Source organism: Sinohyriopsis cumingii, chromosome 15 (genome assembly GCF_028554795.1).
Source record: "Sinohyriopsis cumingii isolate HCF-2022 chromosome 15, ASM2855479v2, whole genome shotgun sequence".
Lineage (NCBI taxonomy): Eukaryota > Metazoa > Mollusca > Bivalvia > Unionida > Unionidae > Sinohyriopsis > Sinohyriopsis cumingii.
In genome coordinates, this window is record NC_142975.1 from 42,093,775 (window position 1) to 42,119,954 (window position 26,180).

The 26,180-nt window shown below is 35.4% G+C and overlaps 1 protein-coding gene across 1 annotated transcript; it reads right to left on the reverse strand.

Annotated features, from left to right (window-relative positions):
* Positions 1–2,778: 2,778 nt before the first annotated feature.
* Positions 2,779–20,580, reverse strand: LOC149781686 (SH3 domain-binding glutamic acid-rich-like protein 3). Its single transcript, XM_089935774.1, has 4 exons — positions 20,433–20,580; positions 8,678–8,845; positions 7,935–8,007; positions 2,779–3,193 (listed from the first exon to the last, which is right to left on the reverse strand). The coding sequence occupies exons 1-3, from the start codon at positions 20,475–20,477 to the stop codon at positions 7,942–7,944; spliced, it is 279 nt and encodes a 92-aa protein (XP_089791900.1). The 5' UTR covers positions 20,478–20,580; the 3' UTR covers positions 2,779–3,193; positions 7,935–7,941.
* Positions 20,581–26,180: the final 5,600 nt, after the last annotated feature.

Genomic DNA, 26,180 nt, shown 5'->3' on the forward strand with positions numbered 1-26,180 from the left:
CCTCTTTGTAACACAAATAGTAAGCTTTCCTCCTTTGTAATGTGAATAAAATTGTTTCAATAAGCCAGTCAGTCACCAAATATAGTAAATCGCAGCTTCTAAGTGGTTATGTTTTGATTGGGAGGTGAAATTAGGGGAATAAAATACAGAAAAATGCCAAATATAAACACTAAGTATAGCACATCAAATGGAGTTAAAAACAGGAGGAAAGTGTTTATCTAAAAGGGAGAGGTAGCTTATGATAAAGGAATTAAAGGTGGCAAAATCAGCAATGCGAAAAATGAGAAGTGAAAGTTTGATGACCTTACCTTGGACAAATATATGGGGCAGGGCCCAACAGGTCCAAGGACAGCCCAAAGGCAACTGTGCTATAACATCCCTTACAGGACCCAAATTTCAAGTGAAGTTGTGTTCATTTCCATCTAATATAAAAGGGTGAATAATTTAGATAATATAGATACATATAAAGTATATTTCTTCTACATAAGAATTTAATAATAATTGGCATAAGATAGAGAGAAACTTATCTCAGAGCCAAGCAGAACATACCTTATCAGTTTTTAAACTTGTAAACTTTACTGTGAGAAATTATCAAATTGCTTCTACTTACATTTGCGTCAAGATTGAGGGCTAATATAATACTTCACAAATCTTCTCTTTATTTTCATAATCAGTCACTGAAAATGTGAGATTTTATTTCCTTGAAATGTTATGACTGGTGTAAGGGAGATAACTGAATGATATACATAAGGTGTGGTAACCTTGAATACATTATCCATGTAATATAGATGAGTTCATCAACAACCTGTATTAACTTCATTGCAATTAAATTATCTCAAAATACATTACTGACAAAGTGAGAACCTAACATTTAGACTCCTATGTTTAGTGGAGACCTCAAGAGTCATGTAATTTTAATTTCTAAGATGACGCAGCTCTTTCATATCACATAGTTCATATTTTCTACAATGCCGGCATGTAGAGTGCAGCCTTCCATAACCATGCAGATATCATCTCATGCCAATTTGGATTCTTGCGATGGGATGCAAAGTTTCAAGAACAGTGTGGATTTGAATGGAATGAATACGCACTGTGTGACTAAAATGGTTATCATTCTTGTAATGTTGGACCAAACATGGAAATTCCACAGGAGCAGCTTGACAGAAAGAAATAGGATTAATTGAAAGTCAATAGTAGATTATAATTGGGCTTATACAAGTGCCAATGGGAAATGCTGACTTAAGGAAACTGTTCTTGTTTGTTGGTATTCACTGCTACTTCAACAAAAGGGAATGCAAGAGAACTGAACTAACTACATGAACAATTTCAAAGCAGGAGAGTGTAAAAAAAAGGGACAATTAGAGCAGGACAATTCAAATCAAAATGGGAAGGAATACCAAATCCTTAATAAATTACCTAAAAATTACTCATGCCAGAACATCCCACATGGTACAAGTGATCTATCTACAAGTGTACTTAGAGTGTTCTCTATCCTGGTTTATGGCATGCCTTACAAGAATAAGATAGTTGTTTTTGTACACATGATTTTTCATCTTTTGCAGGTACAATAGCCAATATTTGGCCAAAATCAACTATATTATGTTTACATAACTTATTTTGTTGCATGCATTCCAATCTAGGAGGTAACAGCACATACATAAAGGCATCAGGTAACACAAGTCTATATCTATCATAGCTATAGTTATCAAAAGTCCCCATCCAAAGCCATCTTGTGCTATTTTCTAAAGATTTTATACATTTTATTCTTAAAGAACTTTCAATATTTGACCAAAAGTGTTCAGCACACATTTGTTTTCCTACATCAAACTAGTATAGTTCATAAATGCCGCCCACATGTATGCGTTTCTATGGAAACACTGTGAGGCTATTCTTTCCTTTAGGTATCACGGTACCAATTGTTTTTCCATATACCTCAATGCTAATGTTTTGTGAAATAAATATACTTTCTGTCCTACTTGGGCATGCATGTCACACGCTGTCATATAGAACAATGCTAGATTGTCAATTTGACAATGACATAACCAGGTACTCCATTGCATTTAAGAGAGATAACTCTACTGGAACTAGACAGGGGTAAGAGTTATCTAGTCACAACAAGCACATTTTCAGTCATGTGTACCATATTTTAAAAAACTCATAAAAAATACAAAATATGATCTAGATAGAAATTAACACAAACTCACATGTTGCCAAGAGGCTCAACTTTTTTTTAAGCCAAACAGAAAGTACAAGTCTTACATAATGCACCAATCACAGCTAGTTTTGTTCTTTAATTCTGAATACAATGTTCCATACACCTTAAGCTCCGCCCACCTGGACTTGCGCAATTGGTACCGTTATACCTTATACAATGACACATTTAAACCTGTTCTGTTTAATCACTCTGATATACCAATACAATGACACATTTAAACTTTCCCTGTCATAATCACCTTGCTTTACTAATACAATGACACATCTGGACTTGCCCCGTCATCATCACTGTGCTTTAGAAATACAATGACACATTTGGACTTGCCCCGTCATTATCACTGTGCTTTACTAATACAATGACACATTTGGACTTGCCCCGTCATTATCACTGTGCTTTAGAAATACAATGACACACCTGGACTCGCACCGTCATTATCACTGTGCTTTAGAAATACAATGACACAACTGGACTCGCACCGTCATAATGTGGCTTAACAATCTCGACGTCGCTAGATGTCAAACTGCAGACAATGGAATTAAATTAAAAACACATGACTAATTCAGTGCTGTTGAGCAGATTTATTACGTACTTCTAAAAGCAATGATTATGTGAAAAAGTAAAATTGTTTTATTGGCACATCATATCACGTGGTACAAAGATAACATGACAGACATAAATTACAAACGATGTAGTTACGAGAATTTGGCAGGACAATGCATACATGCAGTTGCACAGCGAAATCTCTCTCTCTCTCACGCGCGCACACACACACACAAACACACACACACAGACTTATATATATATCACACACACACATTTATATATACATATAAATCTCAAGACAAATAGACCACGATATCAAAGGTCTGTTCTTTTGAATGCAGGCAGCAGGTAATAAGAAAAAAGAATGCTTGTGAACAGCTTGGCCATCTTTCATCTTTTGACGTTGATTTTGTCGCTCCCTGAGATGAACGTTACCTGAAATTAAAGTGAGGAAACCAAGATTCACTTGCGCTAAAAGCACGTTGGTAATAGTATTTATGTCAATTTTGGCACAGCTTGTTTTGTCGTTCATGTTGTTCAGTGTGTGTGTGTGTGTGTGTGTGTGTGTGCTTATTTTCAAGAATATAATTTGGGTGGTTTGTTTGTACAAGTTTTGGTTAAATTGTTTTAGTTTGTTCCCATGTTGGGTACTTTTTTACTTTTATTATTTCTTCAAAATGGTTTTGATATATGTTTTGAAAACCTGTTTATATTTTATTAATTCTATTTTGAATATAGAAGGCTTAAAGAGACTGATTTAAAAAGATAAAAAGTGAGCTTAAGTTCTCTTAACATCTTTACTGTTGCAATTTTATAATCGCCAAAATAATTTAAGCCATCAATATTATACCTTTTATCATCTAATGTGTTTAAAATAGTTGTATTTATCTTACAAACGTCCAATTTATGTTTTATTTGATCTCATTGTATGCACTCTGCTGGCTAATTATTTTCCATCAAATAAAATTTTGTATACAAGTCTTGTGATTTTAATACACTAAGATAAGGTGTACACGCTCTGCATTATTATTATTATTATTAGTAGTAGTAGTAGTAGTATTGAATATATTTTAAATCGTATAAATTCGCTAGTAGTTTTGCTATTTGTCCTATCTTTAAATGTATCACATAGATGGATCTTGTTTGTTCTCCTTAAAAAATGATGTTCTGGATAGTCAGCATAAAGACGTACATCTTCATATACATCATCTGTAAATATTGCCAATATATACATGTCTGCGTCGGTATACAATAATCTCACTTTCTCACCATATTTTATTTTTAAATTATTATAACCGAAAAGTATACAATAATAGTTCTGATAAGCATAGCACTTTCAGTGCAAATATTAGTTTTTATGTATTACTTTTTATATTAATTATTAGTTTTTGTTTTTATAATATACATGTCAACGAATCGTTCCTTAAATAATTTTGTGCTAAAAGTACTGGCTTTCTGAATGCTTTTCTTATTGTTTTTTTCTGATTTGCATAATTGCACAGATACTCTATGTCCTGCATCTTCAATTCATAAACAATTATTTATATAAATTAGATTCATGGTCATGATCTTGCTGGGTTTTTTAATCACTTCTTCTTCTTATTATTATTATTATTAGTATTATTATTATAGAGCTTCATCCATGGGGTTGTGTTTGAATGTCACTATTTTGTGAATGCTTGTGAGTTTAAATACCAGCAGAACATCTTATTTCAGTACTCTTTGATGCAGGACATGTTTTTATACTTTCATTAGAATAGGTACACATTTTTTAACTCCGCCAATTTCCTTTAAACGTAAACAACTCATGATAATCTGCTAACTGACTATACTTGACTTTAATGGCTTACGGTGCTAATCGACCATACTTGACTTTAATGGCTTACGGTGCTAATCGACCATACTTGACTTTAATGGCTTACGGTGCTAATTGACCATACTTGACTTTAATGGCTGACAGTGCTAATCGACCATACTTGACTTGAATGGCTTACGGTGCTAATCGACCATACTTGACTTGAATGGCTTACGGTGCTAATTGACCATACTTGACTTGAATGGCTTACGGTGCTAATCGACCATACTTGACTTTAATGGCTTACGGTGCTAATCGACCATACTTGACTTGAATGGCTTACGGTGCTAATCAACCATACTTGACTTTAATGGCTTACGGTGCTAGCTGACCACATTTGACTTTAATGGCTTACGGTGCTAATCAACCATACATGACTTTAATGGCTTACGGTGCTAATCGACCATACTTGACTTTAATGGCTTACGGTGCTAATCGACCATAGTTCACTTTAATGGCTTACGGTGCTAATCGACCATACTTCACTTTAATGGATAAAGGTGCTAATCGACCATACTTGACTTTAATGGCTTACGGTGCTAATCGACTATACTTGACTTTAATGGCTTACGGTGCTAATCGACTATACTTGACTTTAATGGCTTACGGTACTAATCCACTATACCTGACTTTAATGGCTTACAGTGCTAATTGAACATCACTATGTCCATCATGTACTTTCTTTCTGGATATTTTATACCAACTTCGGAAATGTATTCTGCATAATTATCATCATCAGTATTTAGTATTTCATCAATGTTTTTTACTGGAACATTCCATTTGAACTCTTTGTACGAAAGCGATTTTGTCATTGATCCGGAATGTATTATGGGGTCTTTTTTCTCTTCATAATCTGACTCAGATTTATCTTTTGCAGGCGTTTCTCCACCATCAATTGGTATTTAACATGTCATGTTTATAACTTCTCTTTTTATATTCTAAGAATATTTGTTTCTGATGACATAGTCACAAAAATAACTGCAATTTGATTAGTTACTTGTTCTGTTTCCATTGTTATATATTATGCATTCCACTTTTAAGCCTTATTTTAATTTTTAAGTAACTTTATATATATATATATATATATATAGAGAGAGAGAGAGAGAGAGAGAGAGAGAGAGAGAGAGAGAGGAATATAAAACACACCCTATTAGTCTATTATTGGACAAATATTTCGTAGCAGATTTTATAATGAAAAGTTACTCTTAGAGCGGATGATGTTGAATTTAAAAACTATAATACACTTCGTTTTGTTTGGGAATACTTTATTGGAAAAATTTCCAAAGTTAAAGTTATTCACCATGTGGATAATAACAAGATAGATAATAAGTCTGAACATTTACAACTGATGACAACGCGGAAAAAATTATTTTTAAAAAAATACAAATCAATATGACTTTCCTTTCAGAAGGAGTAGAGATAACAAGATTGTCAAAATTGCTTCTTTGGCGGCCAAATTGGACTTCAGATCGGCGCCTTTTTAATCTAGGACCAACTAGACATCATAAGATGTGTTTTAGTGAAAACCTAACGCTAATACTACCATTCATTCATGAGTAGTAGCGATTAATAATAACTCAATTTACATTTTCTAGATGGCTGATGTGACGGACATATTGGATGTCAGATCTGCACCATTTTCATTCAAACCCAATCGAACATCATAACAAGCACACAAAATACAAGCTGTGCCGGAATTGACAATTATCCTACTACTAACTTATCTGGTATTTCTGCAAGCGGAAAAGGCTTAAGTCCTTAAAATATTGGGTGTTTCTCTTAAAGATTCTTTTAGAAATTCCAATATTTTATCTAGTTGTACAGAGATTGATATTTCGAAACTTTAACAACATTATCGCACACGGTTGAGGTTAATACATTCGACACGAATGTTTTTCACAGTTGGTGGGTCTTGGCAACGTGTGCTTTCTGCTCAAGAATCATCTTACAATGGGTAAGGCCAACACACAAGCGTCACATTATTACCTCATCTCAGAGATTGGTCAGGAAGTATGGCCTACACATTAGCGTAACATTACTACCTCATCTCAGAGATTGGTCAGGAAGTATGGCCTAAACACATGCGTCACATTACTACTTGATCTCAGAGATTGGTCAGGAAGTATGGCTTACACATTAGCGTAACATTATTACCTCATCTCAGAGATTGGTCAGGAAGTATGGCCTACACACATGCGTCACATTACTACCTCATCTCAGAGATTGGTCAGGAAGTATGGCCTAAACACATGCGTCACATTACTACCTCATCTCAGAGATTGGTCAGGAAGTATGGCTTACACATTAGCGTAACATTATTACCTCATTTCAGAGATTGGTCAGGAAGTATGGCCTACACACTAGCGTCACATTAGTACCTCATCTCAGAGATTGATCAAGAAGTATGGCCTAAACACATGCGACACATTACTACCTCATCTCTAAGATTTCAGTGGGTATGCATCGGTTAGGAGGTATGGCATATACACAAGCGTCACATTAATACTTCATCTCTAAGATTTAAGTGGGTACGCATCGGTTAGAAAGTATGGCCTATATACAAGCTTCACATTACTACTTCATCTCTGAGATTTGAGGAGGTATAAATTAGTCAGGAAGTATGGCCTATACACAAACGACATATTACCACCCCATCTCTGAAAATTGGTCAGGAAGTATGGCCTATACACAACCGACACATTACCACCTCATCTCTGAAAATTGGTCAGGAAGTATGGCCTATACACAACCGACACATTACCACCCCATCTCTGAAAATTGGTCAGGAAGTATGGCCTATACACAACCGACACATTACCACCTCATCTCTGAAAATTGGTCAGGAAGTATGGCCTATACACGAGCGACACATTACCACATTATCTCCGATATTTGTTCCGAATGCAATTCTAAAATGATTGGGATAATATCCCATGGAATGATTGGGGTAATATCCCATGGAATGTTTATGAAGTTTACCGAGAAGATGCAGATTAATATAAAAGTCTGTATATGGAATCTTCCTGTTAGATCTGTTAGGCTACAGGGCGGCTTTGGCTTCTTTATCTGCTATCTCATTACCCTAAATATCAATGTTACCGTGTACCCGCTGTCTCATTACCCTATGTGCCAATGTTACTATGGAAATATGGCCAATTTTGGTTCGCAACAAAAAATAAAAAATGATGGGAACCACTCGATTAAATGACATTTTGGGAAATTCATTTATCTGAGACAAAGTGGTGGTCCGTTTGGCCAAACGAGAGAGAGAGAGAGAGAGAGAGAGAGAGAGAGAGAGAGAGAGAGAAACGATAAAAATACCTTTTCTTCATTCCAATCCTAAATATTTTTTCAGCGTTCCGTCTTCCACTGCGTCTTCGAATGTCTCAAAATCCTTGAGAAGAATATTTTTAATCGTAAGGATTTGATTTTCAGTTTCAAAATCAAATTATTAGATTTAATGAACTTAACTACCCTTTACTAAATACACGATGAAATAATGAGTTGTTAAGAAGGGCGCACTCCTTCTTCTAATGGGGGGTGGGGTGGAGAGAAGAATGGATATACTGTACTACTGCAGTCTTGATAAAACAGGAATAAACCGTTGCTCCTTACCTTGAAAAATTCCCACATGAATGGACTAGGGTAACTTTCTATGCCCCTTCCACATTTGTGGCGTTGATATAAAATTAACTAGTTTTATAGAAAGACCAATAAAAGGGATGGACTTTTTAAAGGGATTTTAAAAGAGTAGACCAGTTACATTTACATTCATCAACCTTTATTTTGATAAATAATTTGGAACAATCATAATTTTCAACGACCATTTAGACAATGTTATGTTATTTAGATAATGTAATGTTACTTAGATAATAGAATGCCGTTATGGGATCAGGAAAATATGGAGAGCTTCTTGAACAAACAATACTGTTTGACTCATTAATTTCCAATTATTTATATTTGCGGTCTCTAGGCGCAAACATTTTCCGACATCTAGCGTGCTAAACAGAATTTATGTTCTGATGCGCAAGCGAGAACCAGAATAGAAAATCGAATGAGCTCACCCCGCAGTATATGTTCTCATTGAAAAGTGCGGGAGGAAGCAGATCAGGAATTCCCGCCTTTTCTCGCATTTCGTTCCTCTTGTCCTGGTCTTTACTCAGATCTATCTCTTCGTACTGTATTCCTTTGGCGTCCAGAACCTGTTTGATCCGAGTCTGACGGTTGAAAATCTAAATAAAAAGATAAATAAACACAATAAATAAATATATAATAAACTTATAAATAACATAACATTTGTTTATTACTGGTCTGCCTGCTTGCACGCCATAAAGTCTTGAAATAGCCAAGGAGCTTTCATATACTTGCCATAATCACTACCCCGAATAGATCTTTACTTTTCTTTCGTTCGTTTGTTCGTTCTTTGCGTCTTTCTTTAGTTTTAATCAAAAACTTTTTACCACTGTTTTGTCTGATATCTTTTTCTTTGTTGATGTATATGTGTTCAGCCATGTTTAAATTTAGTTAGTCCTTAAACAGGAAATCTGCTTACACGTGGAATCGTCTCTTTGGATCCTTATACACACTGAATTAGAAACGTTTTATATTACAACGGTTATTTTTTTTAAATTAATGTCAGCACTGATCTTTCTTCCTCAAATTATTGGAGTTTTATAACATATTTGTTCCATGAACTACGCAACCGATTGTTTCAATGCACGCTGGAGTAGCGAAAACACCGTTTTCACATGGCCGCCCGACTTAAGAGTAGCACAATGTTAATCGAAGGCCAACTTTATCATGCGATGAAAGTGTTTGTAAAGTTAGAGGGCAACGTTCCAAGTAGTTTAGGAGAGGACTAACGATATTAAACATGTGCTAACGGACGAACGGAGACTGAACGGACAACAGACAACTGACCAATCTATAAGCTTTTCTGGTCAATGAATGGCAAGCTTTCTCACATACCCACATTGGCCGAACCCGAGACTCAAATCCACGCAGACAGAGGTGAGATGGCAGTGATCCGTAACGGTGAGCGCTTTAGACCACTCGGCCACTCGGGGCCCAACTATAGTAAGTATCAATCATTCTAACATGCCAAATAGCAGACGACAGTTTTGCAACAGAAAAAAATTAATTAAAACTTTCTTATCATTTATACACCAAGATTGGTATGAACAGAAATTCATTTTAATGGCTTTAGTCAAAACTAAGTCGCTGCTAGGATTTAAACGGTCTTGACAGTTTATGAATAATAAAATGAGAGAGAGAGAGAGAGAGAGAGAGAGAGAGAGAGTCCAGAGAGAGAGAGAGAGAGAGAGTCCTCACACGGTATATGGGAGCCAATCTTGTCTATCAAGTAAATACCAGGGACAGAATGAGTTGTTTCCCTTTCCCGATCAACTCGTTACACCAATGTTCTAAATGCACACGGTGAAAAATATGCTGTATTAACTGATGCAGTATTAGTATTAAATCGCGTCACATGAATTATTATTACGTAAATTTAACAATTAAAAATCGCAATGACACGCAAGAAGTTACCGTGAGGAATGTCAAGCAGTGAACTAACGTTATTGGGAGTATTTTTTGTAATTATATCGGGTACGTTATGTTTTGATATATGGGGACATGATATATGGGGACATGCTATATGGTGACATGATATATGGGGACATGATATATGGGGACATGCTATATGGTGACATGATATATGGGGACATGCTATATGGGGACATGATATATGGGGACATGCAGTCCATTCAACACTCAAAACTGCTTAATGACGTTGTCTTTCTTGAGTCTCTCATATTTCTACAATAAACAAATAATAACTTGCCTTATGCATTAAACAGCAGATAACTCCCTACACATGCATATGAGTGACGCCCATGCCAGACGCCCTTAAACGTGCATAAATATTGTATTCTATTTTGATTAAGAATAGCAAATGTTAAGATTGTCTATAGTCAAAGTCCAATAATCTAACTTGTTTTAGAAAATGTCATGACTGTCTATTTAAACAATCCCGTTATCTAATTTGTTTTAGAACAGCACATGACAGGATTCACTATATTCAGTCCCGTAGTATTACTTGTTTTAGAAAATGTCATGACTTCCTATTTAAACAATCGCGTAATCTAATTTGTTTTAGAACAGCACATGACAGGATTCACTATATTCAGTACCATAACGTTTCTTGTTAAGAAAAGCACGTCATGATTCAGAATGTTCAGTCCCGTAATTTAATTTTATTTGAGAACAGCAAATGTCGTGTATGACTGTGTTTAGTCATGTAATCTATAAAAAAAATAGTAAATGGTCAACGTCCTGTACCTTGTTTTAGCATAGTACATGTCATGAGTGACTGTGTTCAAAGTCCTGTAACTTGTTTTACAATGGTAAATGCCATGATCGACTGTGTTTAAAGTCCTGTAACTTGTTTTAAATAGTAAATGCCATGAATGACTGCGTTGAAAGTCATGTAACTTGTTTTAAATAGTAAAAGCCATGAATGACTGTGTTCAAAGTCCTGTAACTTGTTTTACAATAGTAAATGCCATGATCGACTGTGTTCAAAGTCATGTAACTTGTTTTAAATAGTAAATGCTATGAATGACTGCGTTGAAAGTCCTGTAACTTGTTTTTAAATAGTAAATGCCATGAATGACTGTGTTCAAAGTCCTGTAACTTGTTTTAGAATAGTAAATGTCATGACTGACTGTGTTCAAAGTCATGTAAATTGTTTTACAATAGTAAATGCTATGATCGACTCTGTTCAAAGTCATGTAACTTGTTTTAAATAGTAAATGACATGAATGACTGCACTGAAAGTCCTGTAACTTGTTTTAAATAGTAAGTGCCATGATTGACTGTTTTCAAAGTCATGTAACTTGTTTGGGAATAGTAAATACCATGATTGACTGTGTTCAAAGTCCTGTTACTTGTTTTAGAATAGCAAATGTCATGATTGACTTTGTTCAAGGTCCTGTAACTTGTTTTAGAACAGAAAATGTGATGATTGACTGTATTCAAAGACCTGTAACTTGTTTAGGAATAGTAAATACCATGATTGACTGTGTTCAAAGTCAAGAAACTTGTTTTAGAATAGTAAATGTCATGATTGAGTGTGTTCAACGTCCTGTAACTTATTCTGGAATAGTAAATGTCATGAGTGGCTTTGTTCAAAGTCATGCAACCTGTTTTAGAATAATAAATGCCATGCTCGACTGTGTTCCAAGTCCTGTAACATGTTTTAGAATAGTAAATGACATGATTGACTGTGTTCTAATTCCTTGTTATAGAATAGTAAATGTCATGACTGTGATCAAAGTCCTGTAACATGGTTTGGATTAGTAAATGCCATGATTGGTTGTGTTCAAATTCCTGTAACTTGTTTTAGAATAGCAAATGTCATGATTGTATTCAAAGTCCTGTAACTTGTTTTAGATAATAAATGCAATGATTAACTGTGTTCAAGGCCTGTAACTTCTTTTAGGATAGTGTATACCATGATTGACTGTGTTCAAAGTCATGTAACTTGTTTTAGAATAGTAAATGACATGAAGGGTTTGTTCTAAGTCCTGTAACTTGTTTTAGAATAGTAAATGTCATGACTGTGATCAAAGTCCTGTAACATGTTTTGGAATAGTAAATGCCATGATTGGCTCTGTTCAAAGTCATGTAACTTGTTTTAGAATATCAAATGTCATGACTGTCTTCAAAGTCCTGTAACTTGTTTTAGATTAGCAAATACCATGACTGACTGTGTTCAAAGGCCTGTAACTTCTTTTAGGATAGTGTATACCATGATTGACTGTGTTCAAAGTCCTGTAACTTGTTTTAGATTAGTAAATGCCATGATTGGCTGTATTCAAAGTCCTGTAACTTCTTTTAGGATAGTAAATACCATGCTTGACTGTGTTCAAAGTCCTGTAATTTGTTTAAAATATTAAATGTCATGACTGACTGTGTTCAAAGTCCTGTAACTTGTTTTAGATTAGTAAATGCCATGATTTACTGCATTCAAAGTCCTGTAACTTCTTTTAGGATAGTAAATACCATGCTTGACTGTGTTCAAAGTCATGTAACTTGTTTTAGAATAGTAAATGTCATGACTGTGTTCAATCTCCTGTAAATTGTTTTAGGATAGTAAATGTCATGATTCATTGTATTCAAAGTCCTGCAACTTGTTTTAGAATAGCAAATGTCATGGCTGTGTTCAAAGTCATGTTACTTGTTTTAGAATAGTAAATGCCATGATTGACTGTTTTCATAGTCCTGCAGCTTGTTTTAGAATAGCAAATGTCATGATTGACTGTGTTCAAAGTCCTGTAACTTGTTTTAGGGTAGTAAATGTCATGATTGACTGTGTTCAAAGCCCTGTAACTTGTTTCTGTATAGTAAATGTCATGACTGACTGTGTTCAAATTCTTGTAATTTGTTTTAAAATTATCTGAATGTACATGTCACTGTGTTCAAAGTCCTGTAACTTGTTTTAGAATAGTAAATGTCATGATTGACTGTGTTCAAATTCCTGTAATTTGTTTTAGAATTATTGGAATAGTACATGTCACTGTGTTAAAAGTCCTGTAACTTGTTTTAGAATAGTAAATGTCATGACTCACTGTGTTAAAAGTCCTGTAACTTGTTTTCGAATAGTAAATGTCATGACTCGTTGTGTTCAAAGTCCTGTAAATTGTTTTTGTATAGTAAATGTCATGACTGACTGTATTCAAAGTCATGTAACTTGTTTTAGAACATAAAATGTCGTGATCGACTCTGTGCCAAGTTTTCAAAATGACTTAAACAAAATATTCTCCTTCCTGAAAAGCAATGCATTTTTAAAGGAAGTTACCATTCCTGGAACATTTTTTGGGACAGAATTTAGAAAATTAAGTTGGAGGTCAAACTTCTGCAAACCATATTTTTATCAGGATTAAATTTTGATCAAAGAGGCTCTGCAACAGGTATATGTTATCATTAGATTGCTACTTATAATATTTAACCCCCTTAAGCCCCCATTTATCTCTGCAGTGATTACCACCGAAGAAGTTATTTTTAACGGCACTTTTGACAATTATTGGTAATAGATGCAGAACTAATTACTTTGCCCAAGGTGACACTGAGTCAGCCGATATAGGGCTTGGGTTGGTGGATAGACAATTGAGCTACAGAGGTTGACTCTATGGAGAAAAAAATGCACAAAGAAACAGAAACAAACAGCAATCTGTCTGAAATCAGCAATGGGAACTGTCATCCAAGACCAGCTGAAACTTGAAGTTAAACATAACAAGTAAGAATTTCGCTGGGAAGAAGCAAAGGAACAAGCGCTACACTAAATAATACGACTGTGAAAGCGAGTCAAGTAATGTATGTGGATGTTATTGTATTTCTCAGCGCTCGAGTTACTAATGTACAATGTCAGAAATATATGTCCAAAATCAATATACTAAGTATCGTCCTGAATAAATAAATAAATTTGCATTAGCATAACTATAGACTTTTGTTTAACTTGCAACACATTACCGGCCTGTCATTGTGGTACTTTTCTTCCCTTATTTGCAACACAATTTCTTGGACCTTCAATATTACCGACGTAAAATAATAATCTAAGCGGAACAACAGCTGCAAGATGAAATCACCAAGAGAACTGCACTGCTTCTAAAATACAGACACGCGAGACAAGCGTGTTTGGTACTAGATGGTACTTGTGGACTTGCCACAGCAACAACTGTTGTCTTAGCGAGGCTGGAGTGACAACCAAACAACTATCGTAGGTGTATCAGTCAGAATTATCGTCGGGACTATATCGAGATAGAGTTGATGGAAATGGAAAATCACCGAAAACTCTAGCCCAAATAAGAAACCACATAGCGGGTTTAAAGACAATAAAAGTCGAGTAAAACGTCTATCGTGATAGTGGCAATAGCGATTTTTCCCGAATACTGATCTGCGTTACGGAATGACTAGCTGTTTGCATGGGCCACTTCACTTTTGTAAATTATTAATGGTAATAATCCAAGGGATGAATAAAGCTTGTGGGTTGTGGGCACAAATCCAGGGAACTATAGGTTGTGACCTAGAAAAGTCATAGTAGAAGCAATGATTATAAAAAGGTAGTCAAGATCCATATTTGAAAATAAACCGGCAGTCAAATGCATGTGGTACTATCGACTAATCCAGTATACTAGTTACCCGGAGCTTAACAGTCCTGTATAATTAAGACAGTATGTTTACTCAAGAGCAGGTATGCACAAGTTCCTCCAGGGCGCGAGCCGGACAAACGATTTCCAAAACCACAGCCTGTTATACAAATAAGCGGATAAAACCAGGTCAACTCATGACTGACCAACGGGTCACAATAACCAGTGAGTTTTGACAATGAACATGATCCTACACTGAAGTTACTGTGCAGAAACCATAATTTTCCTATTAGTCCTACAATGACCGTGATCTCCGATATATTGGCTGCTTTTCCGACTTAAATGCAAGCTATTCATAAAATTTGGAAGTGACTGCTGAACAGGGGTTATTGTGCAAAACCCACTTTCTCTGAACCACATTAACTTTGTTCTTTGACATACTGACCCTAAAGTTAAGATACATCTACCATACCTGATGTGCAAGCCCTCCACAAAATGGTTGATTTGGTACTAAAACTAGAGTTGTTATACGAAAATCATTTGTCTTCTTTCAGTCACAGCAACCTTGATATTTGATTGTTAGATTCCAAAATCTACAAACGTCCTCAGTACTCCGACTGCAATCCATCTAAAACGTTCAGACGATGCTTTTCACGCATTTATTGTTCAGTCTCGGCGATCCTGACATTTGACTTAACAATTAATAGATTTTCCTATCATTTACGATGTAAATCATTGCAAAATGAGTCTCATATACCTTTCCATTGTAGTATTCCGAGTGTACAAATATTAACGAAAACAGTTTTTATTAGATAGACGTTAATAGCTTTAAACATTTCTCCTCAAATTTGGCGCCCAATATAACCTTGCGCCTAAAGCAATCTCCTAGTACGCATATATGGCTGGGCCAGCCCTGGTTGTACTTTACTATCAAATATTATTTTTTCTGATTTCCTTTAATTGTTGATATCACAATGGAATAAAGGGATTCGTCAGACATTTTTAAATGTTAAAGGAATGGTATTTTTTACCCTAAAACACCCCCGATAGTAACCATTATTATATTACAAACTGCTGAACATAACATAGCAAATGCTTTAAATATGCCATAATTTACGATAGGCAAAGAATTCATTTATATTATGGTTGAGCGAGCAGCAAGAAAAATAGCAGTTTTAAAATAATTTATGAATCAAGCTAACTTCATAGAATAGCTGTATGCTATCCATGCGAGGCAGACTTTTGTACGGTATGTTCCCAAGCGCCCGCAGAATCAATTACCGAACAGAGGGTAAATATGATTTTTCTTTCATTTACAACCTTAATGTATCCACATTTATGTTAAATAATTATATAAAAAAACATACATGAAAATGAACTTAAATATTTTCTTATAACCATGTGAGTAAGACTGCGTAAACATCATGTTCAAACGGTGTAGGGGTAAATTCAACCAACCGGGTATATCTTATTGTGCTATGCTGGTCGTAAGCATAGGACATTTATGATCCTGGTCATCTCTTGTTTGTTTCTGACAGTATCTTTATTTTCAAAACGACCTTGATAAATATTTTGATTTTTTTCTGTCATCAAATATTATTTTTCAACTTCCTTTCAACGTCTGACATTACAATAGATAATGTAGAAAAAATATTGTCAGACATAACTACATGTAAATGTTTAATGAAAACTATTTTCTTACATTGAAATCACCATCTAGTACTACCCATAATTGTATCCTGTATGGCCTATAATTTATTAAGCCATATCTTTGGTGGGCATAAATTTATTAAAGGTTAAACTTCACACTATATTTAGTATGTTTCAGCAAACAGCAAAGAAAAAATACAATATTAACATGGTTAATATACGATACGATGCTAAATTTCATTGTACGGAAATTATTTTTGTGGGTTTTACGCATCATTTTTTCATTTCAGCAGCATGTGTTCTCACGTTGGACTTCTTTGGATCATTGTCTAATCATTTCCTTCAAATGGTCCATAGATTTAAACCAGCGAAATATGCCTACTCTTTGGTATCGGGCTCGATACCCTCCTAGGTAAGCTGCCTCGGTGTGTCCTTGGGAGAGGCACTTTGCCTTAGTTTCCTTAGTATGATATAGCTAATAATGTACAAGAACACTTTTGAGGAGAGAACATGCAATCATTGTGACAAAAGTTAATATCGTGAGCTAATTTCATTATTTGTTCAATTGTCCAAAATTTCACAAATAAAGAAATAACTTTCTAAAACCATTCAATGATCGCAAACTCTGTGATGCAAAATTACAACACTTATATGCCACCAATACTTGCAAAATTCCATAAAAACGTGCTGAATTTGTTATTATAATAATGAATGAAATACCATATATATATATATATATATATATATATATATATATATATATATATATATATATATATGCCATTTGTTGTATTTGAAATGTCTCGTACTTCCGATTGATATACTATAATGTTTTAATGCGGTACAAGCAAGATAGTTCTCGTATTATACTTAAACTTGTTACCGTATTTAAATATTCACACATTTTCTCCCAATGTTTTATAATCATGCTGTTATTTGTAAATGTGGATCAGTGATGTCATGTGCATCACCATAAGTTTGTATGTCACTTTATTAATTCGTAGCAACTGTGGTATTCTTATATGGTACCTGTGCTGTGTGTAGCCTGAGATTTATCTTCATTAATAAAAAGTTTTTTTCTTATGTTTTCTGTTCTGTTCGTGGGCTGCCTTATCTCCATTAATTAGCTTTGAGTCTCATGTGTTCTAAAGTTCCCGTGTTCACTCAGGGCGAGCCAAAACCGCCAGAATTTTGTTCTGGTTGCATCACTTATTGCACACTTGCCGGTTTTATACAAAATGTTCAGAGACTGGTTCCCAGGGTTAAGATTCTAGTGCAAACAACTGTTACGTGACCGCCATTTGTATTTCTTCAGACTGTATAGAAATGAAACTTCTGTTTATTACGAGGTATGTTTCAAAATCATTTATATATACTCTTTCTTTTCTGTCTTTTGGAGTTTGTTTCGGTACACAGATGGCTACACTTTACATCCAAAACGCCTAACAACCTACCATGTTCACAACGATTTTCCAAACAAAATACTGTACTCACTGCGTAATAATGGCCATCCCGTTTATTATCATCGGGGCAACGGAGGTGCGAGGCACGCAACCGGGAAAGAGCACAGGATATGCTGTTAAACTTCCAGTACATACCACCTTCGAGGTTAACCCTAACGATCAATCCTCGAACGTATGCTAAATGTCATTCGAACCACACCGGATATTTAAGAAACAATGATTGTGTACGACGCGAATAAATCGAACTATTGTTTACTTTTATTCACTCAATCCAATTGTAGAAATAGCTCAGGTGGTTCAAATCAACGGCACTACTTTTGAGACGACCTTTCTAGCGAGCAAAATGTATGATTCGTCTGCAAAAGACAATTCTGACATCCATCGAAGCATACTTTTGTATCACTTGAAAAGCCGGTGTAGTCCGAATATATCCAGTTGGTATGGGACACCCGGACAGTCAGGATATATAACTTTCTTCCTTGTTCTCTTACAACGGCCTACTTTTACGCTATATTTGGCGAAACATTTGAAGATACTAAAGCAAAGTTATGAACACCCGATGGATACTTGTTTATGAGATAATAATGGCTAGTGGATTACAATTCGTATGTGTCTTACAAGATTGTAACATTTCATAATTTAGTTTTGCACGCATTAAGACGATGTCACAGTCATATACATGGCAAGTCACAAGCTGAAAACCCATTAGAATGTATCCATGTAAGTTTTATATATTCCAGTAACTTTAATATTGCGTATGAAGCCTCAATTTATTTTGGGCATATCGAAATGACCAGTGTTTAGAACAGACCAACTTAACTATTCTGCACACTGTCACTGGCGTTATTGTAAACTTGACTTACAGGAAAGTTAATTTCCTATCAATGTTTTTCATTCAGATAAACAATACACAGCACCTTCTCTGAAACTAAATTTAAATGTATTTACGTGTATGCAATGAAACGGTGTCTGGGCAAGAATATAGCCGCATTTGGAATGTAGCCCACTCTGATCTACAGTAACTTAAATGGTAATGTTTAGTTTCATAGACTTCAAATTCTTCTTGGCCAGAAGTATTCTTTACACGTGCAAATGACACCAAACGTAAGTACAACTTTCAATGAAACAATTATAATGAAGGCTCAATACTTGTGTTATATTTACTGAAAATGAATATGCCGTAGGTCAATAGGTACTTGTATGGTAGCTATTTTGATACACTTGGACACATTATGCTCAACATTTCAAACATGTATTAGATCGGTAAAATAAACTGTCAACATTTATTCGTTAATAGCGCATACTTGGTACTTCATTGAAGCATTTGACAAGGAGACGTTTTAGCTACACTATTTACGGACCCCTTTGTGCCAGTACGCAACTTCCTAAAAGTGTTTCGACCAGATTAATTAAGTAATGCCCAGTGAGCGTTTAGTAAGACTAATTAAGTAATGTGCAGTGCGCATTTAGTAAGTTAAAGCAGTCGTTTGACTTCAATATGGTCCAAGAGTGACTGCAAACAAACAACAATTTGCAACTGCAGTTTGTTCCATGAGAAACCCTTGCATACATATTGTACATTCGGAATACAAAGTACATGAACGTGACACTTTATCGTGAACAAGAATGGAGAGATCTCTTTATCAAACTATATATGGATGCTTATTCATCTATGTATCCATCATTCTACTGTGATGATGTGTTTATGACCACATAGCCGGATCAGGGAAAATATTGTTTTTTGTGAGGGATTTTATACGTTTAATTTTTTTATATTGAGTTATCACACCTTGTTTCATAGTGACTTATTGTCTTTTATTTTGTAGAACTTCACTATATTATTTGGTAGGATTTGTCTTCCAAGATTTGTTCATTTATTTTTAGAAATTCTTTTTAGTTGTGTTTTTAGAACTAAGCATTTAACTGGAATTATATCGTCAGTGTTATGCTGACGTACCATTCAAGCCTCATTCATACATACATACATACATACGGACAATCATACATACCATCATTCCATCCACCAATCTACATGCTCGCATACACATACACATGCAAACATCCATCGATGTATAAAGTCATGCGTACATGACATAAACACTCGTGTGTGCGCACATACATACATACATACATGCATACAGACAGACAGACAGACAGACATATGAACCAATCTGCAATTAATACCTCACTTTCCACTTTAAAAAGACGCTCTGGTTTAAAGCCTTACAGTTCATAATTTTGTATTCAAAGGAAAAAGGAAATGGAGCGATGAGTCATGGGTCTAGGCTCTAACGGAACGCTTAGTTTCCTAACATCTATCGATTTTCATTCGCTAGCCGTTACAAACAAAATTACCGTTCTTTATTCTATCACAGTAATAACATAATATGTTATTGGCAGTCGGCATGCCGTTTTCTTATATACTTATATTGGTGCTAAAACTGTCATTCAGATTTACAAGCAGGAAGTCCTGAGGATTTTTTGCATAGATAAGCATGTTTTATGAAAAAAAATGTATGTCCTTATTCCAAATTATACATTATTAAAAGCCAACTTACCTCTCTGCTTGTTGTTATGGATGTAATATACAGCTTAATAGTCATGTTTTGTACTATGGAAAGTGACGGCTACTGTGTAGGTATCTCTTACAACCAAACATCAGCATTTACATTGATTCACTTCAGATGTGTAATGCTCTTGAGATGGATGGGGAGTGCAAAGGGTAAATTGATGGAAAAATCTTTTCTTTTTTTTGTAAAAATAAAAAAAACTTCCATTACATTTCACCTCCGTATGCAGTTACTGTAATTTAATGTTACATAATGGTTCAACGAGTGTGTACGAGACGAATATATCTTACGGATGACAAAAAGTTAAAATATGTACATTAATTTAATGTGTCCGTCGAAACGTCCTCCCTCGAGCGCCCCTCAAGTACTGAGTCTGTATGAAATTTGATAGCACAGACGATGAGCTGTACCACAGTGTAACAAAGGGTTTCTGTCCATTGCTCAGCGTTCGTTTTCTTTAATATGTTAATATAAAGAGACATATTTAATGTTAAGCGCCTTAACACTTGTCATGATAAAGAAAAACAACAACCATTTTTGCCTTGAAAAAAGCATCGTATAGGATGCATGGTGATCAACATCTAACGCGTATTTCATTTACGCCCTCCTCGAGATTTTTTAGAAATCCTCGTTACTTTGGACGATTCCAAAATTAGCCAGACATTTCCCATGGAATTTTACAGAATGAGCGGAAATCGACAAGTATGAATGCTTGAAGTAAATTTTAGAACAAGTGTAGAAAGATAAAAATAAAAAATAAAAAAATTTAAAAAAAATAAAAAAATGAACAAACTGTAATTAAACGTGTCATGCATGTCATTATCCTTAACATCGCATGCAAATTCCGCATTCATGTTATCACTTTAGGTGCATTCCTTTAATTATGAACACTTTAAAACACTCTTAAACAACAAACAAAAGAGACTATAAAATAAGAAGTTGTGAATTTCAAACATCTGTAAGTGACTGAACGGAAATTTTTAGCATGGTTGATTGAAACAAGCGTCAGGAAAATAAGGGCACGTTTGTAGAAATAAATAAATAAATAAGTACGAGATGAACAAGCGGTAATTAAATGATTAATTAATATGCAAATTCATCGCCCATTTTCTCTTTTTAATCAAACTCCTTTTGTTTGGAGCATTTTAAAGGTACTTTTTGAAAAAGAAGAAGAAAAAATATGTAAAAATAAGACAATTCTGATTTTCAAATCTCTGGACATGAAATTAAAATCAACATTGATCTCGTCCTCTATTTTTCCAGGGAAAATAAAGCTTTGTACATGTTCTGTTTGTTTAATCTAGATAAGATATTTTACCGTGTCTAGTTCTAATGACAAGATAAAAAAAAAATAACGTGTCTAGTTCTAGTGACAAGGTAAAAAATAATAACGTGTCTAGTTCTAGTGACAAGATATAAAAAATAACGTGTCTAGTTCTAGTGACAAGATAAAAAATTAACGTGTCTAGTTCTAATGATAAGATATTTTAACGTGTATAGTTCTAGTGACAAGATAAAAAATAACGTGTCTAGTTCTAGTGATAAGATAAAAAATAACGTGTCTAGTTGTAGTGACAAGATATGTTAACGTGTCTAGTTCTAGTGATAAGATATTTTAACGGGTCTAGTTCTAGTAATAAGATATTTTAACGGGTCTAGTTCTAGTAATAAGATATTTTAACGTGTCTAGTTCTAGTGATAATATATTTTAACGTGTCTAGTTTTATTGACAAGATAAAAAATAACGTGTCTAGTTCTAGTGACAATATATTTTAACGTGTCTAGTTCTAGTAATAAGATATTTTACCGTGTCTAGTTCTAGTGACAAGATATTTTACCGTGTCTAGTTCTAGTGGTAAGATATTTTACCGTGTCTAGTTTCAAGAAGTTATTTTAACATGTCTAGTTTGAGAATGTACTTTACCTGGTCTGGTCTAAAGCTTAGGTCAATGTTATCATATATGTACATTTATTTAAATTAAATATTAATTGTTGTTCTAAAATTTAACACTAAAAAAAGATTTACGAACTTTTATTCAATCCTGATTGTTGGTAGCCAGGTACTAAACTGGATCAAGAAAAGAGGCCGTCGGACCAGTGGCGCACTAAGTGTAAACGGCGCTCGGGGCGACGATGAAGGCCCAAAATGGTTTTGGCGCCTCAAGACCTTTGGCGCCCGGAGCAACCGACCAATCCACCCCCACCTACCCCACCCCCACCCTCAGTTAGTAAGCTACTTAGTCGGACCTATCGTAAGTGATAACCGGTTATTCCGAATTTGTTGTCAACACACGCTGCTTTCATTGTGACATAACAGCGATACATTCAATCCGGTTTGTAATGCATCACACCTTTAGGTTGACCTCGCCTAAAATTCTCATCGTATCTGTCTAGTTTGATAACATACTTTAACGTCTCTAGTCTTGTTTGATAACATACTTTAACTGTTCTAGTTTGATAACATACTTTAACTTGTCTCGTTTGATAAGGTACCTTCATTTGTCTAGTTGATAACATACATTAACTGTTCTAGTTTGATAACATACTTTAACTTGTCTCGTTTGATAACGTACCTTCATTTGTCTAGTTTGATGTAAAGGGGCTCTCGTCGTTGACTACCTTAGGTTGGGGTGTGGTGCTCCCAGTAGTATCTTTAATTATTACAGAAGACTCACCCTGGCTCGTTTTTGTTAGAAATTGAAGTAGTGATAGAGATGCAAAGCTCCGAGCCCCCAGTCAGCGATGCCGACAGTTAATCTACTGAATACAAAAAAGGTGAAATTCAAATAAACAACTAATTTAATGACATTCAATTACAGATAATTGTCCCTCAATTGAAATTCAATATCCAAAACCCTATCACTCGTCTTTCACTCGACCAAGTGACGGCCTATTTCATCATCTGGCTTAGTATGATAGATTTTCCTCCTGTCCTGTGTTTCTACTCATCCCATGATCTGTAGTATTTCTTGACTGGTACCCAGTACGCCTTCAATCCAACAACCACGTCTTTCACCCTTCACTTCCTCCACTTCCGTTCTCTCCTTTTCTTGTCTCCCAGAGATTCGGGACCAACTGTACCAGGGTATTTTCCTTCTCTGTCTCCTACAGTTGCTCCGGTCCCTAAAAGCTTCATTTCCGAAGCTCCTTTGTAATTCCCAGAATAATAATGTTTCCCGCCAATTTCAAATGACGTCGGAGTAACTTAGAACTTCCTTGTGTAATTCCCGCAAGATGGTTTAGCGACTACTGACGTTTAGTTTCAAGACAATAGATTTAAACTTGCGATTCCAATGGTGGCCACGTCTTGCTCAATTCCTAGTGGATGTCAATTCACCCGTGGTCTACATAATTAGCAGACATTGCCCCCTCCCAGGCAGTCTGTCAAGGGTGGATTTACGACCCTCACTTGATGTTCTTTTGAGTCAACAGCGGCAATTCCTGCCACTTACCTGTGAATCTCACTCGGCAGAATAAAGCGCCAGGAACAAGTTCCTATGACCATGTTATATACAACTGGCTTCTCTCCGTCTTTTTGATGTCGTCGTACACTCACAACATTTCTGAAGCGACTAATTAGCCTCAGGGTCTAGCATATACATGTTGCAATCTGGCTATTGTTCCTTACTTATAACGTGACGTTTGATAACGTACTTTGACTGGTCTGGTCTAGCGTGAAAACATACCTTACCTCAGGGGTCGGCTACCTATTCTACACAGCGTGCCACTTTTTTCCAGATTAATTACAAAATGAACGAGCGCGTGACATTTGTAAGAAAATAACGCTTAAATCAAGATTTTTGGCTTCCCTTCATATGCCACACAAAACCTCGTGACGTTCCATCTTGTGGCACGCGTGCCGTAGGTTTCAATTTTTTCCGACCCCTGACTTAACTAGTCTAGTTTCATAACACACTGCAACTATAATAACTTGATAACGTACTTTAACTTGTGTAGTCTGATATTATACTTTGATATGGTCTAGTTTAAATGAGTATAATCCCCAAACATGCACACTAATTTTTGAGGTGAGACAGGTGTGCTTACCAACAGGTGGGGCTGTCCGACCATGTAGGCAGACTTGGAGGACGCCTAGGGTGGCAGTCTATAATATGCCATAATTAGACGGAAGTGATTTTTTTTTCTCGGGGTAGGAGGATAAGTGATAGTTGGCATTGGGAGACGAAAACGCTTGCATATTTTGCTCTGCAACGCACACACTAATTCAGTGAGGCAGATGTACTCCCCTAACATACACACTAATTAATGAGGTGCGGAGATGTACTCCCCAACATAAACTCTAATTAATGAAGTATGACAGTTGTATTCCTACATAAACACATTAATTAATGAGACGCGAGAGATGTACTTCCCAACATACACACTAATTAATGAGGTGGGACAGGTGTCATCTATAAACATGCACACTCATTAATTAGTGAGACAGATGTATTCCTCAAACACGCACAGTAATTAAGGAGGTGCGATAGATAGATGTGTTGTTTCTAAAGCCACTTCTGTAGGCCTATACATATAGCGGTGATTTTGATTACTTTTTGGGAAAGGAATCGTTCATTGGGGCGTTTTAAGAACCATGAACATATCATGGGTGTGAACAATGAGGAAAATATATGCGGTACTTTTCAGATATAAGGTGGGGGAAGTGTGTTAAAGGCAGGTAAATGTGAGCAATAATTTCCGTCAATGCATCGTAATTTCCAGATGAAAACTCATCTTTTGGGCCCGAGAATCATGTTATCGGATTTTGAAGGTAACGTGGATCCTTTACTTTGAGAGACATTTCCATATGCAATCTAAGAACATTTCTGTATTTGGCACCTTTTCCCTTATTTTCGTACTAGATTTTGTCAACGTCAACCTCCAGAACAAGAAACGTATGTATATTGCTATAGCAATTACGCAAGTTCAGGTGGGCGGAGCATAATGTGTAGGAACGTTTTATTCAGAATTAAAGAACAACACTAGCTGAGATTGGTGCATTATGTAAGAATTGTACTTTCTGTTAGGCTTAAAATAAAGTTGTGCCTCTTTGCAACATGTGAGATTATGTTAATTCATATCTAGATCATATTCTGTATTTTTATGACTTTTTTTTAAATGTGGTACACATGGCTGAAGCTGTCTGTTGTGACTAGATAACTCTTACCCCTATCTAGTTCCAGTAGAGTTATCTCTCTTAAATGCACTGGAGTACCTGGTTTTGTCCTTGTCAAATTGACAATCTAGCATTGTTCTCTATGACAGCGTGTGATATGCATGCTGAGGTCGAATAAAAATTATATTTATTTTACAAAACTTTAGCACTGCAGTATATGGAAAAACAATTGGTACCGTGATACCTTTGATAGAATGGATATATAATTCTGCTGTGAGAGTGCGTAGTAGGGACGGAATGGTTCCATAATCTGTCAGGCGCGACAAGACAGTTTTGTAAACCATTAGCCTCGACCCTAGGTTATGAAGAATCGTTGCACAATCCTGTACTAGTCTCGGTACTTACGATGACAGAAGCACGATATAGTGCAGAAACGTTCTCCATGGTAGTAATAATACAATCCAATTCAGAAATTTCGACAGTGTGATTGATAAATATGTCTGAGGAAAAACATTTTAGCAGTTAAGTTTGCCGATGTTCAAACATGCGGCCAAGGAATATATATATATATATATATATATATATATATATATATATATATATATATATATATATATATA

What these genes read in the sequence shown, in the direction of transcription:
- LOC149781686 (XM_089935774.1), bottom strand. Translation starts at nt 20,477, where the DNA reads ATGACTATTAAGCTGTATATTACATCCATAACAACAAGCAGAGAG. An exon ending in CCATAACAACAAGCAGAGAG is followed by an intron (nt 8,846 to 20,432) that starts GTAAGTTGGCTT and finishes CTTTTTATTTAG; the next exon opens with ATTTTCAACCGTCAGACTCG. An exon ending in ATGAGAACATATACTGCGGG is followed by an intron (nt 8,008 to 8,677) that starts GTGAGCTCATTC and finishes ATTCTTCTCAAG; the next exon opens with GATTTTGAGACATTCGAAGA.